This window comes from Microcaecilia unicolor, chromosome 8, assembly GCF_901765095.1.
Source record: "Microcaecilia unicolor chromosome 8, aMicUni1.1, whole genome shotgun sequence".
Taxonomy (NCBI): Eukaryota; Metazoa; Chordata; class Amphibia; order Gymnophiona; family Siphonopidae; genus Microcaecilia; species Microcaecilia unicolor.
Genome location: NC_044038.1, coordinates 200382301 through 200409844, shown reverse-complemented (window position 1 = coordinate 200409844; position 27544 = coordinate 200382301). Strand labels below are relative to the sequence as shown.

Here is a 27544-nt window from a genome sequence, read left to right as displayed (position 1 = left end):
CATCAGATTCTGGTTTCAGCCGCACAGGGCTTCGCCGTCTGACAGAAGCTTTGGAGAAGACTCTCAAACTAAGCCAAAATCTGCCATCTTTTATACTCTATCCTCTCCATAGAAGTGAATGGTGAGAAACCTTGCTCCTAATCTTTCTCACTTTCTGAGATCATACTTTCCCATGCGATCTGCTATCTGATGTGCCCACCTCCTTCCGTTCTCAGCTACTGCTAATTATCAACATGTTTTGGGAAGCGTTGAGATAACAGTTTCACATCTTCCGGCTGCAATACTTTTCATACCTTTCTCATGAACTCTGTATTACCTCTGTATCATTGTATACCAAAACTAATAAGCTCCATTTTATTCATCTGATCTTTCATTACAGATGCTATATTTGATTTAAAAATTGTACCAATTTGTATCAGGACTCATTGTTCAGACCTGCTTTTTGCAGAGTCTCAAATATTAAATCACTTGCTTGCTGTTTGGCCTAGTCAGTACTTTTTCAGTTGTTTTTAGGCTGCATAGCTTTGGCCATCACTATTCCAGTGGTAGCCTTAAAGCTAGGCCATATATTAACACTCCCCATTCTGCAGCCCCCTTATTTCCTCCCCATTCTGCAGCCCTCTCTGGAGCCATTCCCTTCCCAAATCAACCTCATTCCCAAAACCCTCTTCCCCACTTTGCAGCCCCCTTCTCCCATCTCATGTCTTCTGGAATCATTCCCCCTATTGTTCATTCCTAACGTCATGTGGATATGGGTCTGAATATCAGTCAGCACCCAGATAACGTCTGGCAACCACCATTGACCCAGATGTTTAATTCTGATATCCAGATGAGGCCCAGTGTGGAATATCTGGGTCATTTTGGACCTGTGACAGCGATTAAAAAGGCGCTGACCACTGCAGGGCTAATAGGGGCACCAGGATTCGATAATTTCTGGCAGTCACTAGGCTCAAATGTTCAAGTACAGGCCAGTATTCAAACTTGTACCTGGATAAAATTAGGACAACCTTTTTACTAGCTGGTTAACTTCTGGCCCACTCTGGCACCAGAGAGTACCACGGCTGTCAAGATATTCAGTGGCACTGTCCAGTTTAGGTCCATTCCTGGGCTGGCTAGTATTACTTAATTGGGCAGGAGCTTCTTCTGCCCAGTTAAATCATCATTTTAAATATTGCCCTATGTCTTTATAAATAGGAAGAGAGACTATAGGTTTCTATGTATGCCAGACTGAAGACGCCACCCAGCCAGTATGGGTAGGACATAGCAGTGAGTTTCAATTTCTTTTCCAAAGAAAAGAAAGCTGCTAAAAAAAACCCCAAAAAGATTCCTTCTGAAAGTGACCCTCCCACCTGGTCAATACAGATACATAGAGAAAGGGGAAGTTATGCATGAAATGTTGTCTTCAAAGATAAAAAGCTTTAAAATAAACTCACAATCAAGAGTTTATTTAGGGCCCTGTTACTAAGGTGCACTAGCATTTTTAGTGCTCGCTAAACACTAGACACCCATAGGAATATAGGGTGTTTCCACTCAACCAAAACTGCGCTTACTAAAGTCTCCAATGACCTATTACTGGCTAAATCCAGAGGTCTCTATTCCATCCTCATTCTTCTTGATCTTTCCGCTGCTTTTGACACTTTCGATCACAGCATACTCCTCGATACCCTGTCCTCACTTGGATTCCAGGGCGCTGTCCTTTCCTGGTTCTCTTCCTACCTCTCCCTCCGCACCTTCAGTGTTCACTTTGGTGGATCCTCTTCTACTTCTATCCCTCTGCCTGTTGGCGTACCTCAGGGTTCTGTTCTTGGTCCCCTCCTATTTTCTATCTACACTTCTTCCCTTGGTTCATTAATCTCATCCCATGGCTTTTCCTACCATCTCTATGCTGATGACTCCCAAATCTACCTTTCTACCCCTGATATCTCACCTTGCATCCAAACCAAAGTTTCGGCGTGCTTGTCTGACATTGCTGTCTGGATGTCTCAACGCCACCTGAAATTAAATATGACCAAAACCGAGCTTCTCAATTTTCCCCCCAAACCCACCTCCCCACTCCCCCCGTTTTCTATTTCTGTTGATGGCTCTCTCATTCTCCCTGTCTCCTCAGCTCGAAACCTTGGGGTCATCTTTGACTCTTCTCTCTCCTTCTCTGCTCATATCCAGCAGATCGCCAAGACCTGTCGTTTCTTTCTTTACAACATCCGTAAAATCCGCCCCTTTCTTTCCGAGCACACTACCAAAACCCTCATCCACACCCTTGTCACCTCTCGTTTAGACTATTGCAATCTATTTCTTGCTGGCCTCCCACTTAGTCACCTCTCCCCTCTCCAATCGGTTCAAAACTGTGCTGCCCGTCTCGTCTTCCGCCAGGGTCGCTTTACTCATACTACCCCTCTCCTCAAGTCGCTTCACTGGCTCCCTATCCGTTTTCGTATCCTGTTCAAACTTCTTCTACTAACCTATAAATGTACTCACTCTGCTGCTCCCCAGTATCTCTCCACACTTGTCCTTCCCTACACCCCTTCCCGTGCACTCCGCTCCATGGATAAATCCTTCTTATCTGTTCCCTTCTCCACTACTGCCAACTCCAGACTTCGCGCCTTCTGTCTCGCTGCACCCTATGCCTGGAATAAACTTCCTGAACCCCTATGTCTTGCCCCATCCTTGGCCACCTCTTTAACATTGCTTTTGACTCGTAACCACTCGCCTCCACCTACCCTCCTCTCCTCCTTCCTGTACACATTAATTGATTTGATTTGCTTACTTTATTTTTTGTCTATTAGATTGTAAGCTCTTTGAGCAGGGACTGTCTTTCTTCTATGTTTGTGCAGCGCTGCGTACGCCTTGTAGCGCTATAGAAATGCTAAATAGTAGTAGTGTTTAGCGCCCTTAGTGCAGTTTAAGTAGACAGGGCCCTTAATCTGGGGGGGGGGGGGGTTAACTTTTATTTTTAGGAATAAGGTATTTGCTGAGTAATGAAGGGACCTATTTATGTAGAGAGCACAAAATCTGGGTGGAACGTTTTAATACTATGGGCCTGAAGTTATTATTATTACTTGTTATATTTGTATCCCACATTTTCCCACCTTTTTGCAGGCTCAATGTGGCTTACATATAACCGTTAACGGCGTTAGGGATTTAATCTATTTATTACAGTTACTATTCTGCTGTACTCCTCAGTCAGCACCAAAGTAGTTCCAATTTCTATTTTTATTTGTAACCCTTATGTATTTTATTTAAAAAAAACATTACATAGACAACAACCAATACAGTGCCATCTGCTACTCCCTTAGCCCACTAAAACATCAAATTGCACAAGGTCCCACCCCACCCCATCTTCAAATTTTACATTACATTCATGTTTAGTACTTAACAAGCAAGTCTGTATCTCTAGTGCCTGTGTAAATTATCTCACAACTGTGGTGTAAATAAAGTGCAAGAAGTTTTCCAAGTTAGATCCCAGTTCACCTCATGTAGAGCCGAGACTACTAGAGTGATCTGTTCTTCTGACCATAGCATCCCGGACAGCACCTCATATGGAGCTGTGAGCCCTAGAGCAAATCTGTTCTGAACCGTCATCCCTGAGAGCTCCAGTTTGATCTACAAAGCTGCCACAGGCAGAATGACCCAATACAAAAATCTTTAAAATCCAAGATTAATATTTTAAACTTAACTATGCCTTTCTAATGGCAACTGGTGTAGCTGAAACCAAATCGATGTATCAAACTTTCATACTAAGGTATTTTGAGATGAGCTCTGAAAATGTTTTAATATAGTGCATTGCAATAATCAAGATTTGTGATTACCAAAGTTCACAAAACCTTTTTTTTGGGTCACCCATTTCCAGATAAAGGTGTAACTGGTAAATTTGCCTGATACAACTGCCAAACCTGTGGCTTAATTGTAAGCCTCGATCCAATAATATTCCCAAACATTTTACAGTGTATTTTGCTTGATGTGACTATTGACCACCTTGACCAACCCATAAACACTGTAGATCTGTGGGATTTAACTTCAGGCAATGTCACCTAAACCATTCCAAAACCACTGCCAAAAATTTGTTTAAATTCTCAGTATATCTAGTATATCTTGAGAGTTCAAGCCAACCTCTGTTAGCAGCTGAATGGCATTTGTGTGTAGGTGATAAGTTACCTCAGATTCTTTTGATCTGAACCAATGGAGACATATACAAATTAAAAAGAAAGAGAGCATCGATCCCTGAGGGACCCTATATTTCAACCTAATTCCTTCCTTAGCGCACACTCTCCTACACACTAAACACAAAATATCTTTTTGGAAAGGAGACACACCAGGCTGTAACCTGGTCGGCTGTACCAGCCTCCCTGAACCTCTTCAAAAGTCACTCGTGATCTAAAGTATGTCGGTAAGATCAAAAGGGAATCTCTTTCAGTTTTCACCTCCCTCCTCTTTAATTCTACACCATCTTTGGTGCTATGTCTCATTCTAAAACCTGATTAGTGAGCATGAAAAATCTGACATTGATCCAGGAAAGCAACAAACTGGAAATAATGTGTCTTTTCATTCATCTTAGACTGGAAACAGCATAATATGAAACACTATTTTGGGGTCCAGTCTGCCTCTCTTCAAAACTGGCATCACCACTGCCTTCTCCAGAGATACTGGAATGAGTCCTTCCTGCAGGGGTATATTTATAATAATCATTAGTGGTTTATAGATGCCAGTATGCAAAAATGTAAGTTTTCAGTGGTCCCGTGTTTAAAGCACAAGCCCTATAGTTATGGGCCAAGAAGCTTTTCAAGCTCAAATGATGTGACCAACCGAGATGGTGTTTGTCCATCTTATCTCATCCTCTTTCCTGTATACTGTTTTCCACTACACGCCCCATTCTCTCTTTTCTTCCCATCACCCTTCCACATTACTATTACACTCAAATCCCCCTCAAAAGTAGCCATAATGTCTGAAATATCTGCTGAAATAGTCACAAAATACTTGGTAGTGAGGCCTTTCGCACCTTCCTTTGTGAAGAAGTCCCATCCTCTCGCTTCACCACTTGAAACAAGATACTAGCACTGTTACTTGCTAAGTTCACTGCTTAGTGATATAGGTGCTCATTTTTGAAGCACATAGAGGCTCATTTTCAAAGCACTTAGCCTCCCAAAGTTCCATAGAAACCTATGGAACTTAGCCTCCCAAAGTGCTTTGAAAATATGCCTCATTGACTTACAAAGTTACATAGGTTACTATGTGCATTGAAAATGAGCCTTCATGCGTTAATATTTCCTTTCTAGTTGCTTTTATTATCCCTTCAAACCATCCTATAGAGAATATTATGTTCCCTAATTTTTGCATTTACACAATTATTCTGCCTGATGTACTATGTTGATAACATGATCTAGCCTTTTTTTTTAATTGTCACATATCATCTGCATATTTTCAAAGAAATGACTATCAATAGAAATCAAACAAAATAAAATATGGAAAAGAAAATAAGATGATACCTTTTTTATTGGACATAACTTAATACATTTCTTGATTAGCTTTCGAAGGTTCCCCTTCTTTGTCAGATCGGAAATAAGCAAATGTGTTAGCAGATAGTATATATAAGAGAAACATCAAAGCATTACTTTGACAGTCTGACAGAGTGGGAGGGTGGGGGTATGCATGGGGACATCAAAGCATTTCATTGATATTCTAACAGAATGGGTGTTGGTAGGTGAGAGGAGGGTAATAAACAGAGAAATACAGCTTTATGGTTTATAAAAGAAATGACTGAAGCAGTACCTTCGCACAGTTTAATGACTTGCGTCACAACTGGTTCTATTTCATCACTCACAATTCTAACCGAATCATTCCAAATCTTGACTGCTTTATCCAAAGATAATCATTGTAATACAACTTCAACTGATTTTAAACTGACTCAACCTCTTCGTTCTTGAAAAACTTATGTATTTGTGCAACACACTGCATTACAGCATTAAACTAAACAACTTGATGATCAGTCAACAATACTGGCCTAGCTTGAGGAGCACCTCCTAAATGTCACCAGATCCATTGTGTGACTATCCTGATGGATTGATTCTTGCACCAACTGAAATTTAAAAAAAACAACCCTTTTCATTCTACTCGAAGCATCTGCATGAACACTAAAATTTCCCAAAATAACATGTTTCTTATATATTGAATATTCAGCTGTAAAACTCATTAAGGTCATTCAAACAGAAATTTGTTGCTAGATAAACAAGCAAAAAATTCAACTCTTCATAACCATGTATCCTCGTTATCGTCAACTTTATTTGATATAATGCAAACCCAAAATTGTCTAAGCAGTTTACGAAGTAAAAACTGAGAGGGGATACAAGAAACACAGTAACACAAAAGAAGCTAAGAATGAAAGTTAGAGTATATAATCAATATGCTGCAGAATTACCTTTTCAGAGAAAGGAAACAGTAGGGAAACAGAGTCACTAACCCAAAAGAGCAACTAAGGAGAGGCCTTCTGCATTGGAGCTACAAACCAGATCCCAGCTCGGGAGCATCATGCTACAAGAAAGGCTTGGACAAAATAATGGGTCTTCAACCCTGTTTAAAAGGCAAACATTCAGCAACCATCAGGTCTTGTAAATGCAGCTGATGTAGCTGAAAAGTGTGTGGAAAAAAAAAACCTTACTCTTCCTTCTTGATCTACTGGTGGACGTGTTGCACCAGAAAATGTTCCTCCCACAACCCATCTTTCTTTCCAAAAAAGCAAGTCCATCTTATAGTCCACAATCAATCTCTTACCACTAGCAAATGTGCATTAACCAACCCAACCCATATTAATCTCTCAAATTCCTGCTTCTGAGATGCCAATATCTTATAAAATAAAACCCTCCCACCTACCTCTAGGCCAAACTGCTCTTCCACACACTACAGGAATTGAATTGCCCTTTCCCCTTCCTCCCTTACGTAAATGCATCCATTCCATTCATACCCTCTAAAGTAGAGATAAGCCCTTCAACTAATGTGACTAACTCTACAAGAAAATAACACAACGCCAAGAAAAAAAAACCCTCAGTACCCCAACCTAATAACCCCTGCAACTCTACTGTCCTTCCTATTGCGTGCTCACCAATCTGAACACCTGCCCTCTCAATAACTCCCCACCTGTGCATCCCACAGTCACAGATGAACAGTGGCCGTCAAACGCATAACTTCCTTATTTCTATTTTCAGCTCTCCTGTGAATGGAATTGGACCCTTTAGCTAAATGGCTAATTTTTATCCATAGAGAAAGGGTCCAGCACCAGGCAGGACATAAAGACAGATAAATTACTACTATTTATTAGTCCTTTTTTTAAAAAAAATTTATTTATAACCATTTAAATTTTTACAAGTGATAAAACAACTTGCCGGAAATACAGAGAAGGTAATAAATAGTCAGGTAATTCTATTCTCTTCCTTAGACCACTAAATAGGGAGAGTGAAACAAGACAAGGAGATCAATTAAACAGTAAACAGAAAAAGTGGTATTAACCTGATTATCCCCAGATATTTCTCATCTAATTCATTATTCCACATTGATCATCTGGTTGGCTTCTTCAAGGCCAATACGGTGTATAGTCAAATCATTTCATTGAAAACATACTTATTGTCCAATATTAGTTAGAAATAATACATCTGATTTCTGGTTTTTAAAAGAGAAAGAATGTAGTTATTTAACAATACATATACTTAAGTCTCTAATTCAAATCCCACTGATTAAAGTAATCCCAGTTTTCACAGGCTTCACTCCTTTTAAAGTAATAATTGAGGAAATATTTCTGAGGAAAACTTTAGGAGTCATACCTGGAACTCTGGGAAAAACAATAATCTTGATATTAATCATCTATAATAATATTCATTTTATTATTCAAAGTTTCTGGTCTATTATCATTTTCAAAATCATAACCACTTCTTGCTCGTGTAGAATCATTTGTTATATCAATTTTTCACTCTGAAAGGGTTCAGTTAAATTGTCCATGTAACTCTTTAATAAAATTATATTTACTGCCACCGTTAGGTCCCGAGGCGCCTTCCAGATGGTATTCAATGTAACCTCCACAGGAGCCAAAAACTCCAAGTTGATTTCTCTTAGGTGTTTAGGAGGGGTTCTGCTGTAAACGTCCTCCGTTTCAGCATGTGCCTCTAACTCACTCCTCCACTCCTTTGGACATGGTGGTTGAATAATTCGGGAGCGATGGAGTTGTTTATTCCAGGTCCAAGAGCGTCGACGCTCCTTCGCCGGCGCTAATCAAAGGACTCGCCAACCCTTTCATCTGTGGGCAGTTCGTCGCGCAGCAGTCCCGCACTTGCTGCTCAGGGGACAAAACGCTAGCCATCGGCAGCTGACTGCCGCTGGTTGTCCCCTTCCTCTCAGTTAAGGTAACTGCAATTGCAGAGAGGAAATTTACGTAATACGAAACTTCAGAGGGCAGCTGGGCCATTGGGCATACGAACCTCAGGTCGCCACCTTACCACTCTCCCAGTTTGGGACACTCTTTGTCTGGTTTCTCCTCAGAGGCTGTATGGGTAACCCTTCAGCATAGCCCTCTGAGTCATTGAAACACAGAAGCCTCTCCACCACTACAAGGTGGTGTCCCTTCGGAGGGACTATTTATTAGTCCTAACTAAACACGTAACTTTGATAGATAAGTATCAGTGTGTTCTTGCCAGTCAGCTGTATATTCAGTAGCGCTAGTTAAAATTAATATAGAATACAGTTAAATGTAGATGCTGGTGTTTAACTTTATTCGCCAGATTGGCCAGCTTAATATCGGGCCCAAAGTGCATGGTGTGATTAAGCAGTTGATTAGACTGTTTAGCAGGTTGAAGATCTTTTCACAGTGTTTTCAGCTTCAATATCCTTCCTGGTTTGTATAAACAAATTGAAAGAAAAACAGAGCTTGTGTTTCTGGAAACTAAGAGTTGTTTTTTGTTTTTTTTTGTTCTAGGAGAAAAAGAAACAGTACTGGTCAAATTCCTACCAAGGAACAAAGGTATTGTTTGTCATTTCTCTGCTGCAATAATTGTGAAGTACTTTGTTTTCGAAGGGTGATAATTGTAAATTTTTAAACATAAACTAACTTGTATGTGATGCTCCTGCACTGTGTGGACGGTAGCTTAATATGTGCTTCTGCCGGCCACCACAAAGTTGCCATATTCTAGACAAAAAGCTCTTTTCACCTGGTTGCCATGGGGCAGAAGTGAAGACTAGAGACTTAGATAACATCCAGTTGGCGACAGTCAGTGTTTCTTTAAATTCCGACTACCACTGTATAGAAACATATAGATGATGACAGATAAAGACCTGTACGGTCCATCCAGTCTGCACAACAAGATAATCTCGTAGCATAAGGTATGATGTGATACTTCATAGGTATAATTGATCTTGATTTGTCCTTGCCATTTTCAGGGCACAGACTGTAGAAGTCTGCCCAATACTGTCCTTAAAGTCGTCGAAGCCCCACTCCAGCCCATCCAAATCTCCAGCTACTGAAGCTGTCCAGCCAGAACCAGGACACAGACCATAGAAGTCTGCCCAACACTGGCTTTGCTTCCCAATTATTGGTGTTGCCATCTAATCACTGCTAAGCTTCTTTGGATCCATTCCTTTGTGTTTATCGATGTGTATTTGTTGTTTATATTTATTTTTATTGTGTTTGTTGTGTTTATGGTGTATATTCATGGCCCCTGTCTAGGTGCTATCACTGAATAGGTGGTTGGTTGGTGGTGGCTGGAATTTATCCTGGTATGGCCGATGTTTGGTGCTATACTAGGATAGTTCACTGGATAGTTAGGGCAGTATTATCCCCTGGATTCTATATAGCAAGCCCAGAGATCGGATTTTATAACTATGCGCATAACTTAACAAGTTTAATAAGCTAATGAGTTCTGATAACAGCAGTAATGAACACTAATTGGCACTGAATAGAATTTACGCGCACAACTCCCTAAGCATATTCTGTAATGAAGTGCGCCAAACTTCTAACGCGTGCAGGCAAAAAGGGGCATGATTATGGGCAGGGAAATGGGTGTTTCTTGGGCATCTTGAAATTTACACGCGTAGTTATAGAATATGGCCCAGTGCGCATAAATCTATGTGCCAGGATTTACACCATGTTTTCATTGGTGTAAAAGGATGTGTGTAGTTTTAAGCGCTGAAATATCAACTAAGTTTATTCTTAGGCGCCAATTATAGAATACGCTTAGTTGGCACTGATTTTAGTGCCGATTTGTTTTTGTAAGGCACTATATATAGTATCTCCCCCTTTATGTGGTCCATTGTGCCTGATTAGCTATCCTGCATTGGCATTGAATATCTGCGATGGTTCAGCGGTAAAATCCTGTTAATTGCACTGAGCGTCTGGCTAGGATCCCTTAGTTCTTTCATGCCTAAATATAATCACTGGTATTCGGTGACTGAAAGAGCTGCTGCATCCTCCATTGTGCCTCAGTGCCTCTGCCCGACTCTCCTTCAGTGCAAAGCATACCACATTTCTTCTTATGTGATGAGCGATGATAATGTAATGAGGAATAAGTGGCAAGTAACTGACAGGGAGATGGTCAGCTGGAGGAGTAGCCTAATGGTTAGTGCAGCAGCCTGAGGACCTGGAGGAACCAGGTTCAATTCCTACTGCAACTTCTTGTGACTCTGAGCAAGTTGCTTAACCCTCCATTGCCCCAGGTACAAAAATAAATACCTGTATATAATATGTAAACCACTTTGATTGTAACCACAGAAAAGCAGTATATCAAATCCCATCCCCTCTCACTTTCCCTCTTGTGTTTGTTTGATCTATTTATTTTGATTTGAAAACTGCCTCTATCGAGAGATCCAAAGCAGTAAATTCAAGCATAAAATTTCAATCAATAATACTTAAGAAAACATCAACCACAGATAAGTAAACAATCTGAACACCAGAAACCATCACCCTGACAGATGCCCTCCTAAAAATTGTTCACAATCCCTGGAAGAACTTGCCTGAAAAGCCAAGTTAACAACTCCTGAAGTCCCACAAATCAGCGCAGCCACAAAAACCCTAAGGCCACTCGTTCCATTGCTGAGGTACAGCCACTTTGCTCCTGTCCCTTCTTCAATTTCCAAGCAGTCTGTTGATCATGCTGCCTCTGCAGTCTGGAGACTGAAGTCTGTGATCTCACTGGTGCTTTTTCAGGGAATAACCACCTTCGGAGTCACCGGGTGGTCTCTGACAAAGACTGATGTCTGCCTTCACGGTGTTCCCTGCTCTAACTGGCCTGAAGAAGTTTGGTACAGATTTGTAACTGGATCCTTGTTTACAGTGTGATAGCATAGAGAGAACCTCAAGGGGTCATTGGACTGGAGAGGTTCAGCTGTCAGAGGTTCATTCTGAGCTGTGATGTGCACTAAATCTTCAGGAAAGGTGGAACAGAATTTAGGTATTTTCCTTTATTTTGTTCATTCCATTCTGCTTCTCTGTTCATGACTTTGCACTTACCTCCCTGCAGAGACCACAGCGGAACTGGAGAGCAGCACGTGATATGCAGCAATACAGACATCATTATCCGGTAGGAATACACACCTCCAGTCCCCTTCTGATGCAAAGAGCAGTTTAGCACATGTATTTCTAAATCAGTCAATCTTTTGAATGTCTCTGAACTGCTTACTGCCTCTTACTGCCTAAATCTCTTAGGACATGTACCTGGGGGGGGGGGGAGAGGGAGGGGGAAGGAGGTATAAATGATACAGGCTGGGGGTTGTCTGTTAAGCAAAACTCTTCAGGGCAGTGTACAAGTCAGGTCAAGAAAAAACAGATGGTGGGAGAGCTGGACTTGGATGCTGTAAGGATGCATCTGGCTGCAAAAAAGCAAACAGGATGCTAGGAATTATTAGGAAATTGATGGTAAATAAGACCGAAAATACTATAATGCCTCTGTATCGCTCTATGGTGCGACCTCTCCTTTATTGCATTCAGTTCTGGTTGCTATATCTCAAAAAAGATATAGTGGAATTAGAAAAGGTTCAAAGATGATCAACCAAAATGATTAAGGGGATGGAACTCCTCTTATATGAGGAAAGGTTAAAGAGGTTAGGGCTCTTCAGCTTGGAAAAGAGATGGCTGAGGGGAGATATGATTGAGATCTATAAAATCCTGAGTGGTGTAGAACGATTTGTTCCAAAAGAACAAAATTACTGAGCATATTCAAAAGCATGGATTGAAACAAAATCAACATGGATTTAGTAAAGGGATGTTAAATCTACTACATTTCTTTGAAGGAGTGAACAAATATGTAGATAAATGTGAGCCGGTTGATATTGTGTATCTGGATTTTCAAATGACATTTGACAAAAGCACCTCATGAAAGACTCCAGAAGAAATTGGAGCGTCATGGGATAGGAGGTAGTATCCTATTGTGGATTAAAAACTGGTTAAAGGATAGAAAACAGAGAATAGGATTAAATGGTCAGTATTCTCAATGGAGAAGGGTAGATAGTGGGGTTCCACAGGGATCTGTGCTAGGACCGCTGCTTTTTGACATATTTATAAATGACCTAGAGATGGGAGTAACTAGTGAGGTAATTAAATTTGCTGATGACACAAAGTTATTCAAAGTTGTTAAATTACAAGAGGACCTTACAAGACTGGGAGACTGGGCATCCAAAATGGCAGATGATTTTTAATGCGAACAAGTGCAAAGTGATACATGTGGGAAAGAGAAACCTGATGCTACTTGATGCAAGGTTCCACATTAGGAGTCACCAACCAGGAATAGGTGTCATCGTTGATGATGCGTTGAAACCCTTTGCTCAAGTTTGAGTCTGCGGCTAAGAAAGCAAATAGAATGTTGGGTATTATTAGAAAGGAATAGAAAACAAAAATGAGAATGTTATAATGCCTTTTTATCACTCCATGGTGCAATCGCACCTTGAATACTGTGTGCAATTCTGGTCACTGCATCTCAAAAAAGATATAGTGGAATTTATAAAAGGTACAGAGAAGGGTGGCAAAAATGATAAAGGGGATGGGACGACTTCCCTATGAGGAAAGGCTAAAGCAGCTAGGGCTCTTCAGCTCGGAGAAAAGATGGCTGAGGGAAGATATGATAGAGGTCTATAAAATAGTAATTGGAGTGGAATGGGTTAAACGTAAATCGCTTATTTACTCTTTCCAAAAATACTAGGGCTAGGAGGCACACAGTGAAGCTGCAAAATGGTAAATTTAAAGCAAATTAGAGAAAATATTTCTTCACTCAACGTGTAATTAAACTGGAATTCATTGCCAGAGAATGTGGTACAAGCAGTTAGCGAGTTTTAAAAAAGGTTTGGATAACTTCCTAAAAAAAGTCCATAAGCCATTATTAAGATGGACGGGAAAAATCTACTGCCTGTTTCTAGGGTATATAACAAAATATTCAAACACACATGAATGCAAGTATGTTTTATACTTGCTTTTTTAATTGTCTAAAGTGGAGTGGTCTCATATTTGTCACACGAAACAAAATGATATTTCTTCACCCAATGACTGGGTGTATTGCCCGTGTGTATATTCTAATCATTGACTCTACCTCCACCAACCTTCACTATTCACTTATTTATATTTTAATTAGTATCTCTATGCTTAAAGATGAACAAACAAAGTTTGTGTAGCACTTAACTTGAGCGGGTAGGTGCTCTCTGAACCCCGACAGGTCCCCGTTTCGTAACAACTTTGTCAAGGGGGAGTCACCAATTCTAAGTGCAAAAGAAAAAGATATACAACCAGTAACTACGTATATACTAACAATACTTGCATTCATTTATCTAAAACGCTGTTGGCTTACCCGGTAGCCGCCTCAAATGCATGTGCAATACCTCTCTGCCTGACTCAAAATGGCGGCGGCGTCCTTTTATTAATGAACAGCCGCGCCAGCTGGTTGAATGACGTCATCCAACACAGCTTCAAGAGAAAAGTCTGCACCAAAGACTTATATCTATGCCAAAGACTAATGACAAATCTATGAGTGGCTTAAATGTGATCAAAATAAATTCTGAAAACAGACCAAATTGTGTTTTATACTTATATAGCGAATGCATTCTTAGAGACCAGGATTATTACTCCAACAACGAAAGTTATTAACCAAGGATTATTGCATTAAAAAAGTTATTGCTTTTAGAAAAAGTTATTGCTTTAGAAAAAAAATTATTACATCGGAAAAAACAACTCCACTGGGTATATGTATTAAGTCCCCTGGGTTCGATAGTGTCCAATGTGAAAATCCAAAAGGTCTCACGTTGTAAAATCTTCCTGTTTAGATCGCCTCCTCTGTCGGAGGGGATCACTTGTTCAATCACCATACAATTCAAATCTTCAATGGTGTGTTTTTCGGATACCCAATGTTGAACCATGGGTGCTCCAAAATTTTGAGCTTGGATCCGTGAACGGTGTTCAATAAGTCTGTCATGTAAAGACCTAGTTGATTTGCCAATATAGTATTTCTCGCAGGGACATTTGATGTAATAAATGATGCCCACTGACCGACATGTAGTTCTATACTTTAATGTGTATGTCCTATCGTTGCAAACAAAATCTGAGCCTTCGATGGTCGTAAGGCATGTTTTGCAACGGGGTTTCATGCACTTAAAATGTCCTGGATTAGCTGTGTTTTCAATAGGAACAGTGGGTGGAACCGCGGGGCTTAAAAGTTCTTTAAGATTTTTAGAGCGCGAGAATGCAGTCCTAATGTTAAAATTTGCAAACACTGGATGTGCTTTGATGATATCCCAAAGGGCGTCGAATAATGGCCGCCGTCGCCTCACCGCCAGGAGTGTATCTTGTGACAAAAGTCATAATTTGTTCGTCATATTGTATACGTGGTGTTGATTGAAGTAACCACTCTCTGTTGTTATGCTTGGCCCTCGTATATGCTCTCTTTATTATTTTATGTGGATAGTTTCTCTGCGATAATTTAGCACCAAAGGTCTCTGAGTGTGCTTTGTAGTCAGCATCTGTGGTGCAGATCCGTTTGAAACGAAGGAACTGAGAGAACGGAAGACTTTGTCTTAAAGACTTGGGATGACAGCTTCCATATTCTAAAAAAGTGTTACGATCAGTACTCTTCACGAAAACTTTCGTGGTAAGCAATAACTTTTTTAATGCAATAATCCTTGGTTAATAACTTTCGTTGTTGGAGTAATAATCCTGGTCTCTAAGAATGCATTCGCTATATAAGTATAAAACACAATTTGGTCTGTTTTCAGAATTTATTTTGATCACATTTAAGCCACTCATAGATTTGTCATTAGTCTTTGGCATAGATAGAAGTCTTTGGTGCAGACTTTTCTCTTGAAGCTGTGTTGGATGACGTCATTCAACCAGCTGGCGCGGCTGTTCATTAATAAAAGGACGCCGCCGCCATTTTGAGTCAGGCAGAGAGGTATTGCACATGCATTTGAGGCGGCTACCGGGTAAGCCAACAGCGTTTTAGATAAATGAATGCAAGTATTGTTAGTATATACGTAGTTACTGGTTGTATATCTTTTTCTTTTGCACTTAGAATTGGTGACTCCCCCTTGACAAAGTTGTTACGAAACGGGGACCTGTCGGGGTTCAGAGAGCACCTACCCGCTCAAGTTAAGTGCTACACAAACTTTGTTTGTTCATCTTTAAGCATAGAGATACTAATTAAAATATAAATAAGTGAATAGTGAAGGTTGGTGGAGGTAGAGTCAATGATTAGAATATACACACGGGCAATACACCCAGTCATTGGGTGAAGAAATATCATTTTGTTTCGTGTGACAAATATGAGACCACTCCACTTTAGACAATTAAAAAAGCAAGTATAAAACATACTTGCATTCATGTGTGTTTGAATATTTTGTTATATATTTCAAGCTCGACAGAGTGCAGGCACAGTTTTGTTTTGTTTCTAGGGTAAGCAGCATAAAATTATACTAGTTTGGGATCTTGCCATGTATTTGTAACCTGGATTGGCACTGATGGAAACAGGGTGCTGGGCTTGATGGACCTTTAGTCTGTCCCAGTATGGCAAAGCTTATGTTCTTAAATATTTTTTTCACACAACGAATAGTTAAGCTCTGGAACTCTTTGCCAGAGGATGTAGTAACAGCAGTTAGTGTATCTGGGTTTGAAAAAGGTTTGGACAAGTTACTGGAGGAAAAGTCCGTAGTCTGCTATTGAGACAGACAAGGGGGAAGCCACTGTTTGCCCTGGGATTGGTAACATGGAATGCTGCTGCTGATTGGTTTTCTGCCAGTAGTTGTGACCTGGCTTGCCACTGTTGGAAACAGGATACTTAGCTAGATGAACCATTGGTCTGACCTAGTATGGCTATTCTTATGATGTTATGTACAGGGATGGGTGGGGGGATCCTTTGTTGCCACTAGAAATACCAGTCTATCCCTTCTTTTCCTTCAGCATTTGCAGGACAGAGAGGATGAAGAGGAACCCATGTGGAATTTAAAATTTTACAAGAATGAGGTGAAATTTCTGCCCAATGGTGAGTGTTCTGGGGACTCCTGTGCAGGAGGGAAAAGGTGTTGCTGGGATCACCCTTCTACTGCAGTGGGTGTTGTTGGGAAGGGGGTCTTTACCTGTGCTCTACTGTTTTTTTGACAATCAGAAATCATCACGAATAAAAATTTGCTAATGTAATGAAACATTACTGACTGATGCAATTATAACCAGGGAAGCCCAGTTCAAATCCTACTGCTGCTGCTGCTTGTGATCGCGGACAAATCACTTAATTCTCCATTGGCTTGAGGTACAAACTTAGGGGTCCTTTTACAAAGCTGTGGTTAAATATTAGCCTTAGTGTGCCCTTAGTTGGGTCTTTCCCACTCAGTAACACCCTTTTTACTTCGGCCATAAAAACTCCATTTTGACTACGGCCATGAAAACTCCAATTTTCTATTTTACTTTTTCATTGATGGCCATTCACTAATATTGTCACATGCTGTGCTAGTCCATTTTTTGCTGCATTGGGCACGTATTACTACCTAACGCAACTTAGTAAATGGATCTCTTGGAGTGTAAGCCCTCATAGGCACCCTGTATAAGAGGCTTGGGGAGGCTCAACCTCCCCAGGGGCAAGTGCCACCCCCCTCTCGATTCTCACTTCAAGCACTGTGCCGCTGCTGGCAGTTCTTCCTCTTCCCACGGCTCACTGGTGCTTCTAACTATCTTGATCGCTGCTGGTAGAGGAACCATGGCGATTGGAAGGAGCTGTCTTGGGGCATACCAGTGCATGGAAATCTATCTTTTGCATCTTAGTTGTGGGTATCCTGAAAACCTGACTGGCTGGATGTGCCCCATGGACTGGGTTGAGAACCACTGATTTATTGTATGATATATGCTTTTAATATGAAAGGTACTTGCTTTGAACTTGGTTAATACCTGTGTAACAGTAGAATATATATTGTTAGGATTTAATTGACCTTTTCAATTTTTCTTCCTTTTCCTCTCTACAGGGATTAAAATTGAGGAGCTGCTGACATATTGGTTGGAGGACTATGAGATCTTGGAGGATAGACATACCTATATCCAATGGTAAAACAGCTAGATGGGGGCTTTTGATAGCCTTGGTGTCATCCAGTTTCCCTCACCTTGGTTGGTGCCCTTTGATACTTAGCTTTGGTTCAGTTCTTTATTTTCGGAGGTGGTCGTACTTGAGGGTAGTTCTTGTTTTGAGGTGCTGTTTGCTCTAATGTTTGGTAGCTGCTCCATTTGTGAAATTCAGCTCAGAGTGCTTTTGACATGTGGGAAATGAAAAGCAGCTGTCTATCAAATGAGGGTATCCTGTGGTATGTGTTGCCCCCAGTGTAACTCTTCCCTTTTTTGTAGTGCTTTGCACAACATAAAAGCATCACTTGGGGGGGGGTGGAGGGCCATAAATGATAGAGGCTGGATGTTGTCTTTTAAGCAGAATTCATCAGGGCAGGTCAGTCTCTCCATGCGTCTGCAGGAATGATAATGTTCCGGGGGATGTACTGAGTTGGTTAAATGAGGTGGGAGCTTCCACCATGCTTTTACATGGAACACTATTGAAAGTGATGGGTGCCCTGATGTGGGTGAACTAATTTTTAACAGGGTAACTTTGAAAAGTTTCAGGTGATCCATAGGTATGCTGGACTTCCATTTATTTTTTCTTTTATCATTTCCAAATGCACTTATTGTATTTTCTGCTCTTGGGCATGTGTCTCGTTTACTCTTTATTAAATCTCTCTGGCTTTTTTTTTTTTTTTTTTCAGGTTGTTCCCTCTGCGGGAGGAGGGCATGAATTGGCATGCAACGCCGCTGACACAGAGGGAAATTCAGGTGCACATTTTATTTGCAGGGTTTGGTATTGAGTCAGAGGAGTCACACTAAAGATTGTTTGAAAATATAAAGCAGAATGGAGTCATCCGTTGGATATCATTACTTTTAAATATATTTTATTGAAGTCACAGATGATACAACTTAGGCAAACAGATGCACAAATTTGCCTCAATATATACCATTGCTGTTGTGTTACTATAACATAAGGTTTATATCTATATATATATTCACCCAATTGAAACCGTAATCCCCCCTCCCCCTCTTTATGCAGTATACACCCTTACAAACCAAAAGAAGCTTGGAATCGGGAACATGCCACCAGTACATAGTTACACCTCTAATGTATTTAAAAAAAGTAGAACGAACTCTCGTCAACATAGTTGTCAAGTATGTGTGCCATATTTTTAGAAAGCGTTTTTTCAGTCTAGGGCCCTTTGTATCCATTGTGTGGTGCTCCGTGAGCAGGAGTTCATACATCTGATTCCTCCATTGCATGAGTGTTGGGGATTGATCTTTAAACTGTTGGATCAGAATACAATGTTTAGCTATTAGGACAGCTTTACATAAAAACAGAACTGACACTCTTGTGCCCTCCTTTACATTTTCCATCTTGTCTAGGAGGCAACGCTGCAGGATCAAATTCCACTGGCTTCCATACAGTTGACATTGTTGCCATAAAGAGCCCCAGAACTAACTAACAGGACCACAGTGTTTGTGTTGCATCCATTGTGCCACACTTTGGTCCATTGGAAGACCTATATTCTTTGCTTGAGAAGGTTGTATTTAAGCATGCATCAAAAATTTATAATGTAGTTCTTGCAATGTAACACTCTCTGCTAACCTAGGTCCCTCCTGTAGACAAGTCAAAAAATCATCCAAATCATACAAGTCAAAGTCGACAATCCATTTATCCAAAACAGTCAACAAATAGGTGGGGCCTAGAAGTTTCTGAAAGCCATCATAATAACTGCCCAATAAGCGCTTTATGAGTTGCCAACTGCGACCAATGTTCATCAAAACTAGATTCTTTTCAACATCAACACAAAACTTCTGAAATAAAGACTGCACTTAATGGTAAAGCTCTCTATAAGTATACCAATCTGGAGGCGTGAGTCCATCTTCTGTTTACAAGGATTGAAAAGATCTCATCATCGGTTCATCCTCCTCTTGTAATTTTTTTTATTAGGTTGTTAAAATAATATACAATATCCAAATAGTATCACAATACCAGGATACAAAGAAAACACAGAAAAATACAAGTAATCAATATTTCAAGAATAGGTTCTGATCTTCATCCATAATAAGAAGAAATCGGATCCAAGATAAAGGAAATAAAAAGAAAAAAGATGAAATACTTCTAGGAAATACGTCCCTCCCACCCGTTGACTTCGACCACCTTTTAACAGTGAACATTAGGAACTACATTTTAACATGCACTTTTCTGGCATTCAGAAATTCTTCAAATTGTTTGGGTTCAAAAAACTGAAATTGTTTATCTTCAATCAGTATTATACAATTACAAGGAAAACGTAACACATAACTACCGCAAAGAGCCAGTACTCTGGACCACAGGGCCAAAAGGCCTTATGCCTTGCCTGTGTTCCTCTTGCCAAGTCAGGGAACACCTTATGTTTGAATCCATAAACAAAGTTTCCATATATCGAAAGGAAAGCTTTAGTACAGAATTATGGTCGGGTTCAAAGGCGAAAGTCACCACCAACGTAGTCCTCTGGGCAATAACCAAAAAAGCTGTTAAATTCAGGTCCCCTTCACTTCTAGGCTGAGCAGTCAAACCATTGGAAATCCCAGGGTTTGGAATATATTGAGCCCTGGTGATGGGTGGTAAAGTATCAGATGGCATATTTAAAACTTCCACCATATATTTCTTAAACATTTCCAACACAGGTAATAAGGGAGCCTTTGGAACTTTCAAGAGTCTCAAACTAAGTCTTTTAGACTGATTCTTCAAATGTTACAAATGTCTTGCAACATTCTTTTCCTTAATTGAGGCTGCCCCCAAACTCTCCACTGTCTGTACTTTAGATTTAAGAGAATCAACTTCAAGAGCTAATTGGCCCGTCGCTTGAGTCTGCACCAAGACTGCATCAGAAAATTAAATCCTTAGTGTTTTGTCTTGTAATATCCAGAAGAGAAGTTTGCATATTACCAATGACGTCCCACAGTGACTCAAATGTCACTACAGCTGGTCTCACCAATGCCTGCCTTGAATCAGAGGCGTTTCGAGTAGCAACTTGAGTTAAAGCATTAACAGTGCCTTCCCCAAGGATCTTGTTAGCATGCTGGTAGTTAAAACTGTACTCACAGTCAAAGTCCCCCCTGAAACAACAGGATTCTCCCCAAGCTGGGTCACCAGTGCCGTTTCGACTGCAATTGTGGATCTACTTCCTGATTGCGGGGGATTCACATATTCGACAGGGCTCAGCAAGTCCCGCTCAAACTGCCTTCTGAGGTACCTGCCTCAGGAAGAGGTGAGGAGAAGCTGGTAGCACTCGAAAATGCTCCAGAGTTGCCTGCTTCGTCATAGGTATAGAGAAGCTAGCTGAGGGAAGCTGTCAGATTTTTCCTCTCCTCTTTCCCATTTCGCTCCAACTGAGCCTGATCGAGTAGCAATCTCCAGAGAAACAGAGCACCACCAGGTATGTTGCTCCTCACAGTGCCATCTCGGATCCGACATGTTGTAATAATTTAATTCCCTTAATTACCCAACTCAACCCACATCCCAATTGTTCCGGAGGAAAGGATGCATTGCCCAACGGGTAGAAACTAAGAGCAATGGGCATGCAGATGAAAGCATCTTCTAAATAGTTCCATGCCCATTTCAATGGTCTCAACAATGAATGTTTCCGCAGCCAGGAAGGCAGTTGTCTGCCATATGCATTCAGCAAGTCCCTGATGACATTCCGCATGAAGCTCTTTTTCCAGTGCTATATTACAATACTCTAATGTATCATATATCCAATCTCGGATCTGCTGGAACTGACAAGCCCCATTGTATGCCTTCAAATCTGGCAGACCCATACCCCCCTCCCTGCGGTGCAGTTGAAGATGTTGCAATGGTAGGCGAGATTTCTTTACCCCCCCCCCCCCCCCCCCCCCCCCCCCACACACACACACACACAAATCTCCTAATGATAGCATTCCAGTGACTTAATTCAGCTGGCCTTAAAATAATAGGTAAATGTTTGAGCGGGTATAGCCACTTTGGCAGCACAGTCTTAATAAGATGAATTCTACCCCACAGAGAGAGGGGCAAAGGGGTCCAGCGAGAACATAGAATCTTAGACATCTGCAAGAGTCTGCCACATTAACCGCATGCAGTCAAGCTCAGTTACTAAGTATGGCCATTCCCAAGTATTTCAAGGTTGCATTCGCCCAGTGTGAAGGGAAAGTTCCCCACCAATCTCTCGCCTGCCCAGGTCTTAAGCTAAGGACCTCAGATTTATCTGCATTGATCCAAAGTCCTGAAAAGGAACCAAACATTCAGTATATCCAAAGTCCTAGGCAGAGAATTCTACGGATCTACCAAGGCAGTCAGTAAATTGTCAGCATAAAGTGCTAACTTGAACTGCTGAGTGCCAATGGGTATGCCTTCGCTAGATATCATTACATAAGTACATAAGTAATGCCACACTGGGAATAGACCAAGGGTCCATCGAGCCCAGCATCCTGTCCACGACAGCAGCCAATCCAGGCCAAGGGCATCTGGTGAGCTTCCCAAACGTACAAACATTCTATACATGTTATTCCTGGAATTGTGGATTTTTCCCAAGTCCATTTAGTAGTGGAAACCGTCTAACCCCTTTTTAAACTCTGCTAAGCTAACCGCCTTCACCACGTTCTCCGGCAACGAATTCCAGAGTTTAATTATGCGTTGGGTGAAGAAAATTTTTCTCCGATCTGTTTTAAATTTACTACACTGTAGTTTCATATATTATTGTGGAAATAACATGGTGGTATCGGCACACTCACAGCCATGTGACCTGAAATGCACATGTGGAGGAGTGGCCTAGTGGTTAGGGTGGTGGACTTTGGTCCTGAGGAACTGAGTTCGATTCCCACTTCAGGCACAGGCAGCTCCTTGTGATTCTGGGCAAGTCACTTAACCCTCTATTGCCCCACATAAGCCGCATTGAGCCTGCCATGAGTGGGAAAGCGCGGGGTACAAATGTAACAAAAACAAAACGTATATACAGCCATGTGATTCATTTCATACATTCAAAGGCATTTTACACATCATCGGCTAACATCTCACAACAGTGTTGTACTAGTAGTGTGATTCATACATGTGTACACCAGAGTGCCATATCACCAGCAGTGTGATCTTGGTTACTGGTTCATGGCATTGGTGGTGAGCTTATTGGTATATAAAATTTATATTTTTACTGTACAAGGACTAAATATAAATCTGTCCATACAGCCCCTTCCCCTCCCTCAGATCCCCTGTGCTTGTCCTTCGCTTTGTTGAATTTGGATACAGTCCTTTTTCTCTTGTACATCACTGGGAGGCTGTTCTACATATCCACCACCCTTTCTGAAAAGATTTTTTTTTTAACTGCTCTGGAGGCTGACCAAAACTGGTTTCTCGGTTTTGACCAAAATCGGATCAGCTGCCGAAATTAGCTGTTTGGTTTCAGTTGAAACTGAACCAGAAAGCAAAAAAATAGCACATCCCCCCCCCCCCCCCCCTCCAGCAAACAGCTGGTTCTCCTAGGCTGCCAGCACTAATCCCCACAGAGACCTGTTGCTGCCGGGGAGGGAGGGGGTAGGGCTGATGCTGGTACTGGTCATGCCCCCCTTTCCCGGAGAACAGTGGGTGCCGCCTAGCCAGCCCTCCCTGGGGCTGCCTTTTAACTTCCCTGGTGGCCTCTTTAGGGCAGGAGCTATCTCAGTTGCTCCTGCCCATCGACAGTCATTTTAATGGCGGAACCGGCACAGGCAGGAGCAATTGGGTTAGTTCGTACCCCAAAGAGGCCATCAGGGAAGTTAAAGGTAGGCCCGGGGAGTGCTGGCTTGGTGGCACCCGCTGGCCTCTGAGGGGGGGTGGCTGGAACCAGCCAGGCCCACCCTGCCAAGTCTCTGCGAGGGGGGAGGGGTAGTGGGTAGTTCCGGAGGACTCATTCTGATGGGGGGGGGGAGGAGAGGAAGTTTCAGTTTTAGTGGAAAATGCATTTGCATTTTCAGCAGAAACCCAAACTTGGATTTCGGGCCAGTTTTGGTGGTGAAACCGAACCAGAAATTCAGTCGGCCTCTAGACTACTCTTTAGTCTGACCCCTTGTTACAGAGCCTCTCTTCCATTGGATAGTGGTTGCCAATTGCATACACTAAATTCGGGCACTTTTTTTTTTTTCTTAAGGAATTTAAAATGTCTGCCGAAGTTATGGATAGGTTAATTCAAGCCTATGAGCTCATGCTGGGATTTTATGGTATCAGACTGGTGTCTCGAGAGACGGGGGAAGTGGCCCGGGCAGAAAACTGGAAGGAGAGGTTCCGGAACCTGAATGGGTGAGACAGTCTTTGACCTGTTGATCTGCCCTATCTGTCCATACTACTGAGCTGATGTTCTCTGTTCCTGAAATGCCCTATCTCTCTCTTGCTAACTCTTTCTTTGATATTATTTTACTGTTTGCTGTATGCCTCTCTTTCACTGGCTGACTCTGTGTCTCTTTCTGCCTGTCTTTCTCTTTGTTGGATGGTGACTCTCTCATTACTGCACATTTGGTCCATAGCGACCACGTACTAATCACCTGGGCCAGGTACTTGCTACAGAAAGCTATTAAAGTAAACAATCGGTTCAGTATTTGAAAACACTTAATGTGACCAGCGTCAGGTGCTAGTTATCCCAGGGCTTTTATTTGAAGTTCCCAGGGCACTCAACAGATGCATTTTGACTCTATAAGTCAATATATGGCAAAAATTAATTTGTATGTCATGTGAAGGGACTGGGGCAGGGCCTAAAGGTTATCTGGATAGGGGTAGTATTTAGTTTTTATCTAGTCTATATAAAGTTAGGGCTGCTTATTCACTGACTAGGCATGTACAGATATTTCTGCTGACTATCCACATACAGATATAAATACAGCTTTGCTTCTGTTTGCTGGTAGATGATAACATCCAGCAGTAGAACAGGATTTTGATACTTGTGTTCATTTCTGAGTAGCTAGGTAGATATTGTGAGACTAACTTCTTTTCTCTTGGTATCTTGTGTTTTTTTATTCCAGGCATACACACAATAATCTCAGAATAACGCGCATTCTGAAGTGCCTGGGCGAGATGGGGTTCGAGCACTACCAGGCTTCACTTGTGAAGTTCTTCCTGAAGGAGACGCTGGTGGAGGGCACTCTGCCCAACGTCAAGCAAAGCGCCCTGGACTACTTTCTCTTCACCATCCGAAATAAGCAGCAGCGCAGAGTGCTGGTCCACTATGCCTGGAAACACTTCAGTCCAAGGGAAAACTTTGTGTGGGGCACACTGAAGAAGCTGGAGAGGTTTGAAGCCCAACAGCAGAAGACGGCCATGAAGACAGGTTGCACTGACTCGCGAGGAGAAGATGAAACAGCAGAAGAGTACAGCACCGAGGAGGAAACAAGATCGCAGCCCAAGACTGTGATGAGCAAGGATGCTTCCCAGGGTTCCATCTTAGACAGGGACAGCAAGTCTGAGGCAGGAAATAGTGACAAAGGGGAAATAGGTCATCAAAGTCCCAGTGCTGACATGAACGCCAACAATGGTACTGGGTTAGGGATGGCAAAGGACTGTAAAAAGAGAAAACTTGAGAGTCCGGTAACAAAGAACAATAAGAATGGCACAGAGCAGACAAATTCACCAGATGTTGACGCCATATCCAGCAGCTTCCAAGAAATTAGCATGGTAGCATCAGCAGTGGACGAGAAGGGAACCACAATGCAAACTGAAGACATGAGAGAGTTAGATGATACTGCCATGAAAAGGAGGAAAAAGGACCAGGCAAAGGCAGAAAAAGGAAGCGCAAAGGTTCCAGAAAGTCTAGACAATGACCTAAGTCAAAATGACGTGAAAGGAACTTCCACAGAAGAAGGCTGTATTGATAAGGAGCCCTTGAAGCAGGTTAAGGACATACTGAAGATGGAATTCTCACAGTCTGATGATGGAAGTCGATTGCAGAACTCAACTGTGAGCTCTGATTCTCTACTGCTCACACAGCAGCCCCACCCTGAAGGCGGTCTTGAACATGAGAATAATACAGCAACATTCAGCTCGGAGAATAAGGTGCCAGCCCTGTGTGATGAAGCTTTGTTACCGAATGTAGATAAGGCAGAGAGCACTGTAGATGGAGTGAGGTGTATGGAATTGGGTAAAGAAATAGAGAAGGGAGTGGATCCAGGCGGAGATGGGCAGAAAGAGAGCAGTGTTACAGAGTCTGCAGAGGGAGCACAGGACAGGAGTTCATTAACTAATGGTGAAAGATTCACAGAGGCCCTGAGCAGTAGGACAGCCACAAAATTGGCAGATGTGGCCAATGAGCTTAACCAGAAGAAGGAGGATGTCCCTACAGATGAGGTGAATGGAATGGAAATGGAAGGTGGAAACTCTGAGCATCACCCAGCAAAGGATATATCAGGAAGCCCCCAGACTCCTATACCCATACAATAGTGTAATCGAAAGGGCCCTGCAGAAGGGCAGGAGCTGGAAACATCACTGAGCATTGGCAATAAGGAGCAACAGGAGTGTGAAGCTGCTCCATGAAGAAAAGACTTAACAAAGGCAGTGCCAGGAGACTCTGCTGCAAACAACATGCAAAGTATAGAGGGGCTATGTGGAGAGCTGCATCATCCCTCTGGTGATGCACACTGAAGCAAGTAGGAGCTAAGCTGAAGGAAGTGGCCAAATGGCAACACAGGTGTGATCCCTGTGTAGAGAGGGGAAGATCAGAATGAGGAAGGAAGGGCTTTCTTGCCTTGGATATGGGATAGATTTCCTTATTGTTGCTCCTATTTTGCATTTAGAGGATAGTGCTTATTGGCTTGGATCTCTGTAGTTGGAAGGGTGCTCTGTGCTTGCAGTTCAACAGTGTGGATAAGACAGTCTAAATTTGCCTTATATAATTTGGTAGTCCTGGGGAAGAGTTGTTTTTGGGGTTTTTTTGAGCAAAGACTTCCCTCAACAAGAAACAGGCTGTGAACTGAGGCTGGGGATGCTGTTTCCATGGTAGAAAGTGATCTATGGCTAAAATTCTCAATATTAAATCTTACCTCATGATTCATGCACTGTTCTTATGTCGAAAAAAATACAGGGTAATAAAGAGTTTTGTATTACTTTTATTGCAACATCTCTAAGAATGTATTTTCTTGTCTGAATCACTTCACAGGCTTCACTGCTCCTCGCCCAAGCGCTGAAAAACGTCCTTCCTGTGGAGTATTTTCCCCCAGAGGGCAGTGAGTGCCTGTAGAGGGATTTTGTACGTTCAGAGTGAGAACTTGACTAGACAGCCATCCCCAGAACTCTTCCGAACAGTGCAGGTACACACTGAGGTTTTAGGGAATAGATTCAATGCAGCTCTGTGTGTTAGAGGAGCCTGATATGTATTGGAGGACTGCTGTCAGCCCAGACACAGGAGCAGGGCAACCCAAACTGCAGAAAAAAAAAACCTGAAGCTGTGGGGTTTTTTGTTCTGAAGTAGTCTTGTTAAAGAACTAATTTATTAGTAAAATTGGTGTAAACACAGTTACTTGAGAGCCAGAACCATAGCAAGTGGGCCCATGGATTCTTCCCTCCTTCCTTCACACCGTGACCTTGTCTTCCAGTCATGACCCTTTCAAAACGCATGGGTTGTGATTGAGGGAGACATGGGCTAGCTCTTTCTTGTTTACATATCGTCTGCGTAATGTGAAGGAAGTAGACTACAGACTGATTCTCCTCAGGATCTCCTTTTAAAGTGTCTAAAGCAGAATCATACACATCTCACCTCACTGCAGAACATCAACAGCACCACACACTTTTTCTAATTAGAATAATTCCCTTTGTAAACTTAATTTGTTTAAAAAAAATTAAAACTTGTTTACGCATAATGGAGGGGAAGATCCCATAACCACAGCATTTTGATTGGATGCATGTTGTTGGGTGTTTCATGCTATGTACCTATATTTTATGTCTGCATTTGAGTTCTTGTTTTCATGGAACATTCACAGTTTGCTTTTTCTTTCTGTTCATATGACGTGCTGTAAATCACATTCTGTTAATATTAAATTACT

The 27544-nt window shown here is 41.8% G+C and overlaps 1 protein-coding gene across 1 annotated transcript in view; it reads left to right on the top strand.

The window, feature by feature from the left end:
- The window catches only part of OGFR (opioid growth factor receptor), a 31240-nt gene extending 3696 nt beyond the window's left edge, over window positions 1-27544 (top strand). The window contains exons 2-8 of the mRNA XM_030212794.1: window positions 8951-8995; window positions 11487-11546; window positions 16397-16478; window positions 17449-17527; window positions 18229-18295; window positions 23671-23819; window positions 24536-27544. Of these exons, the coding sequence (XP_030068654.1) occupies window positions 8951-8995; window positions 11487-11546; window positions 16397-16478; window positions 17449-17527; window positions 18229-18295; window positions 23671-23819; window positions 24536-25946 (1893 nt within the window). The 3' untranslated portion in view covers window positions 25947-27544. The remainder of the gene's footprint in view (window positions 1-8950; window positions 8996-11486; window positions 11547-16396; window positions 16479-17448; window positions 17528-18228; window positions 18296-23670; window positions 23820-24535) is intronic.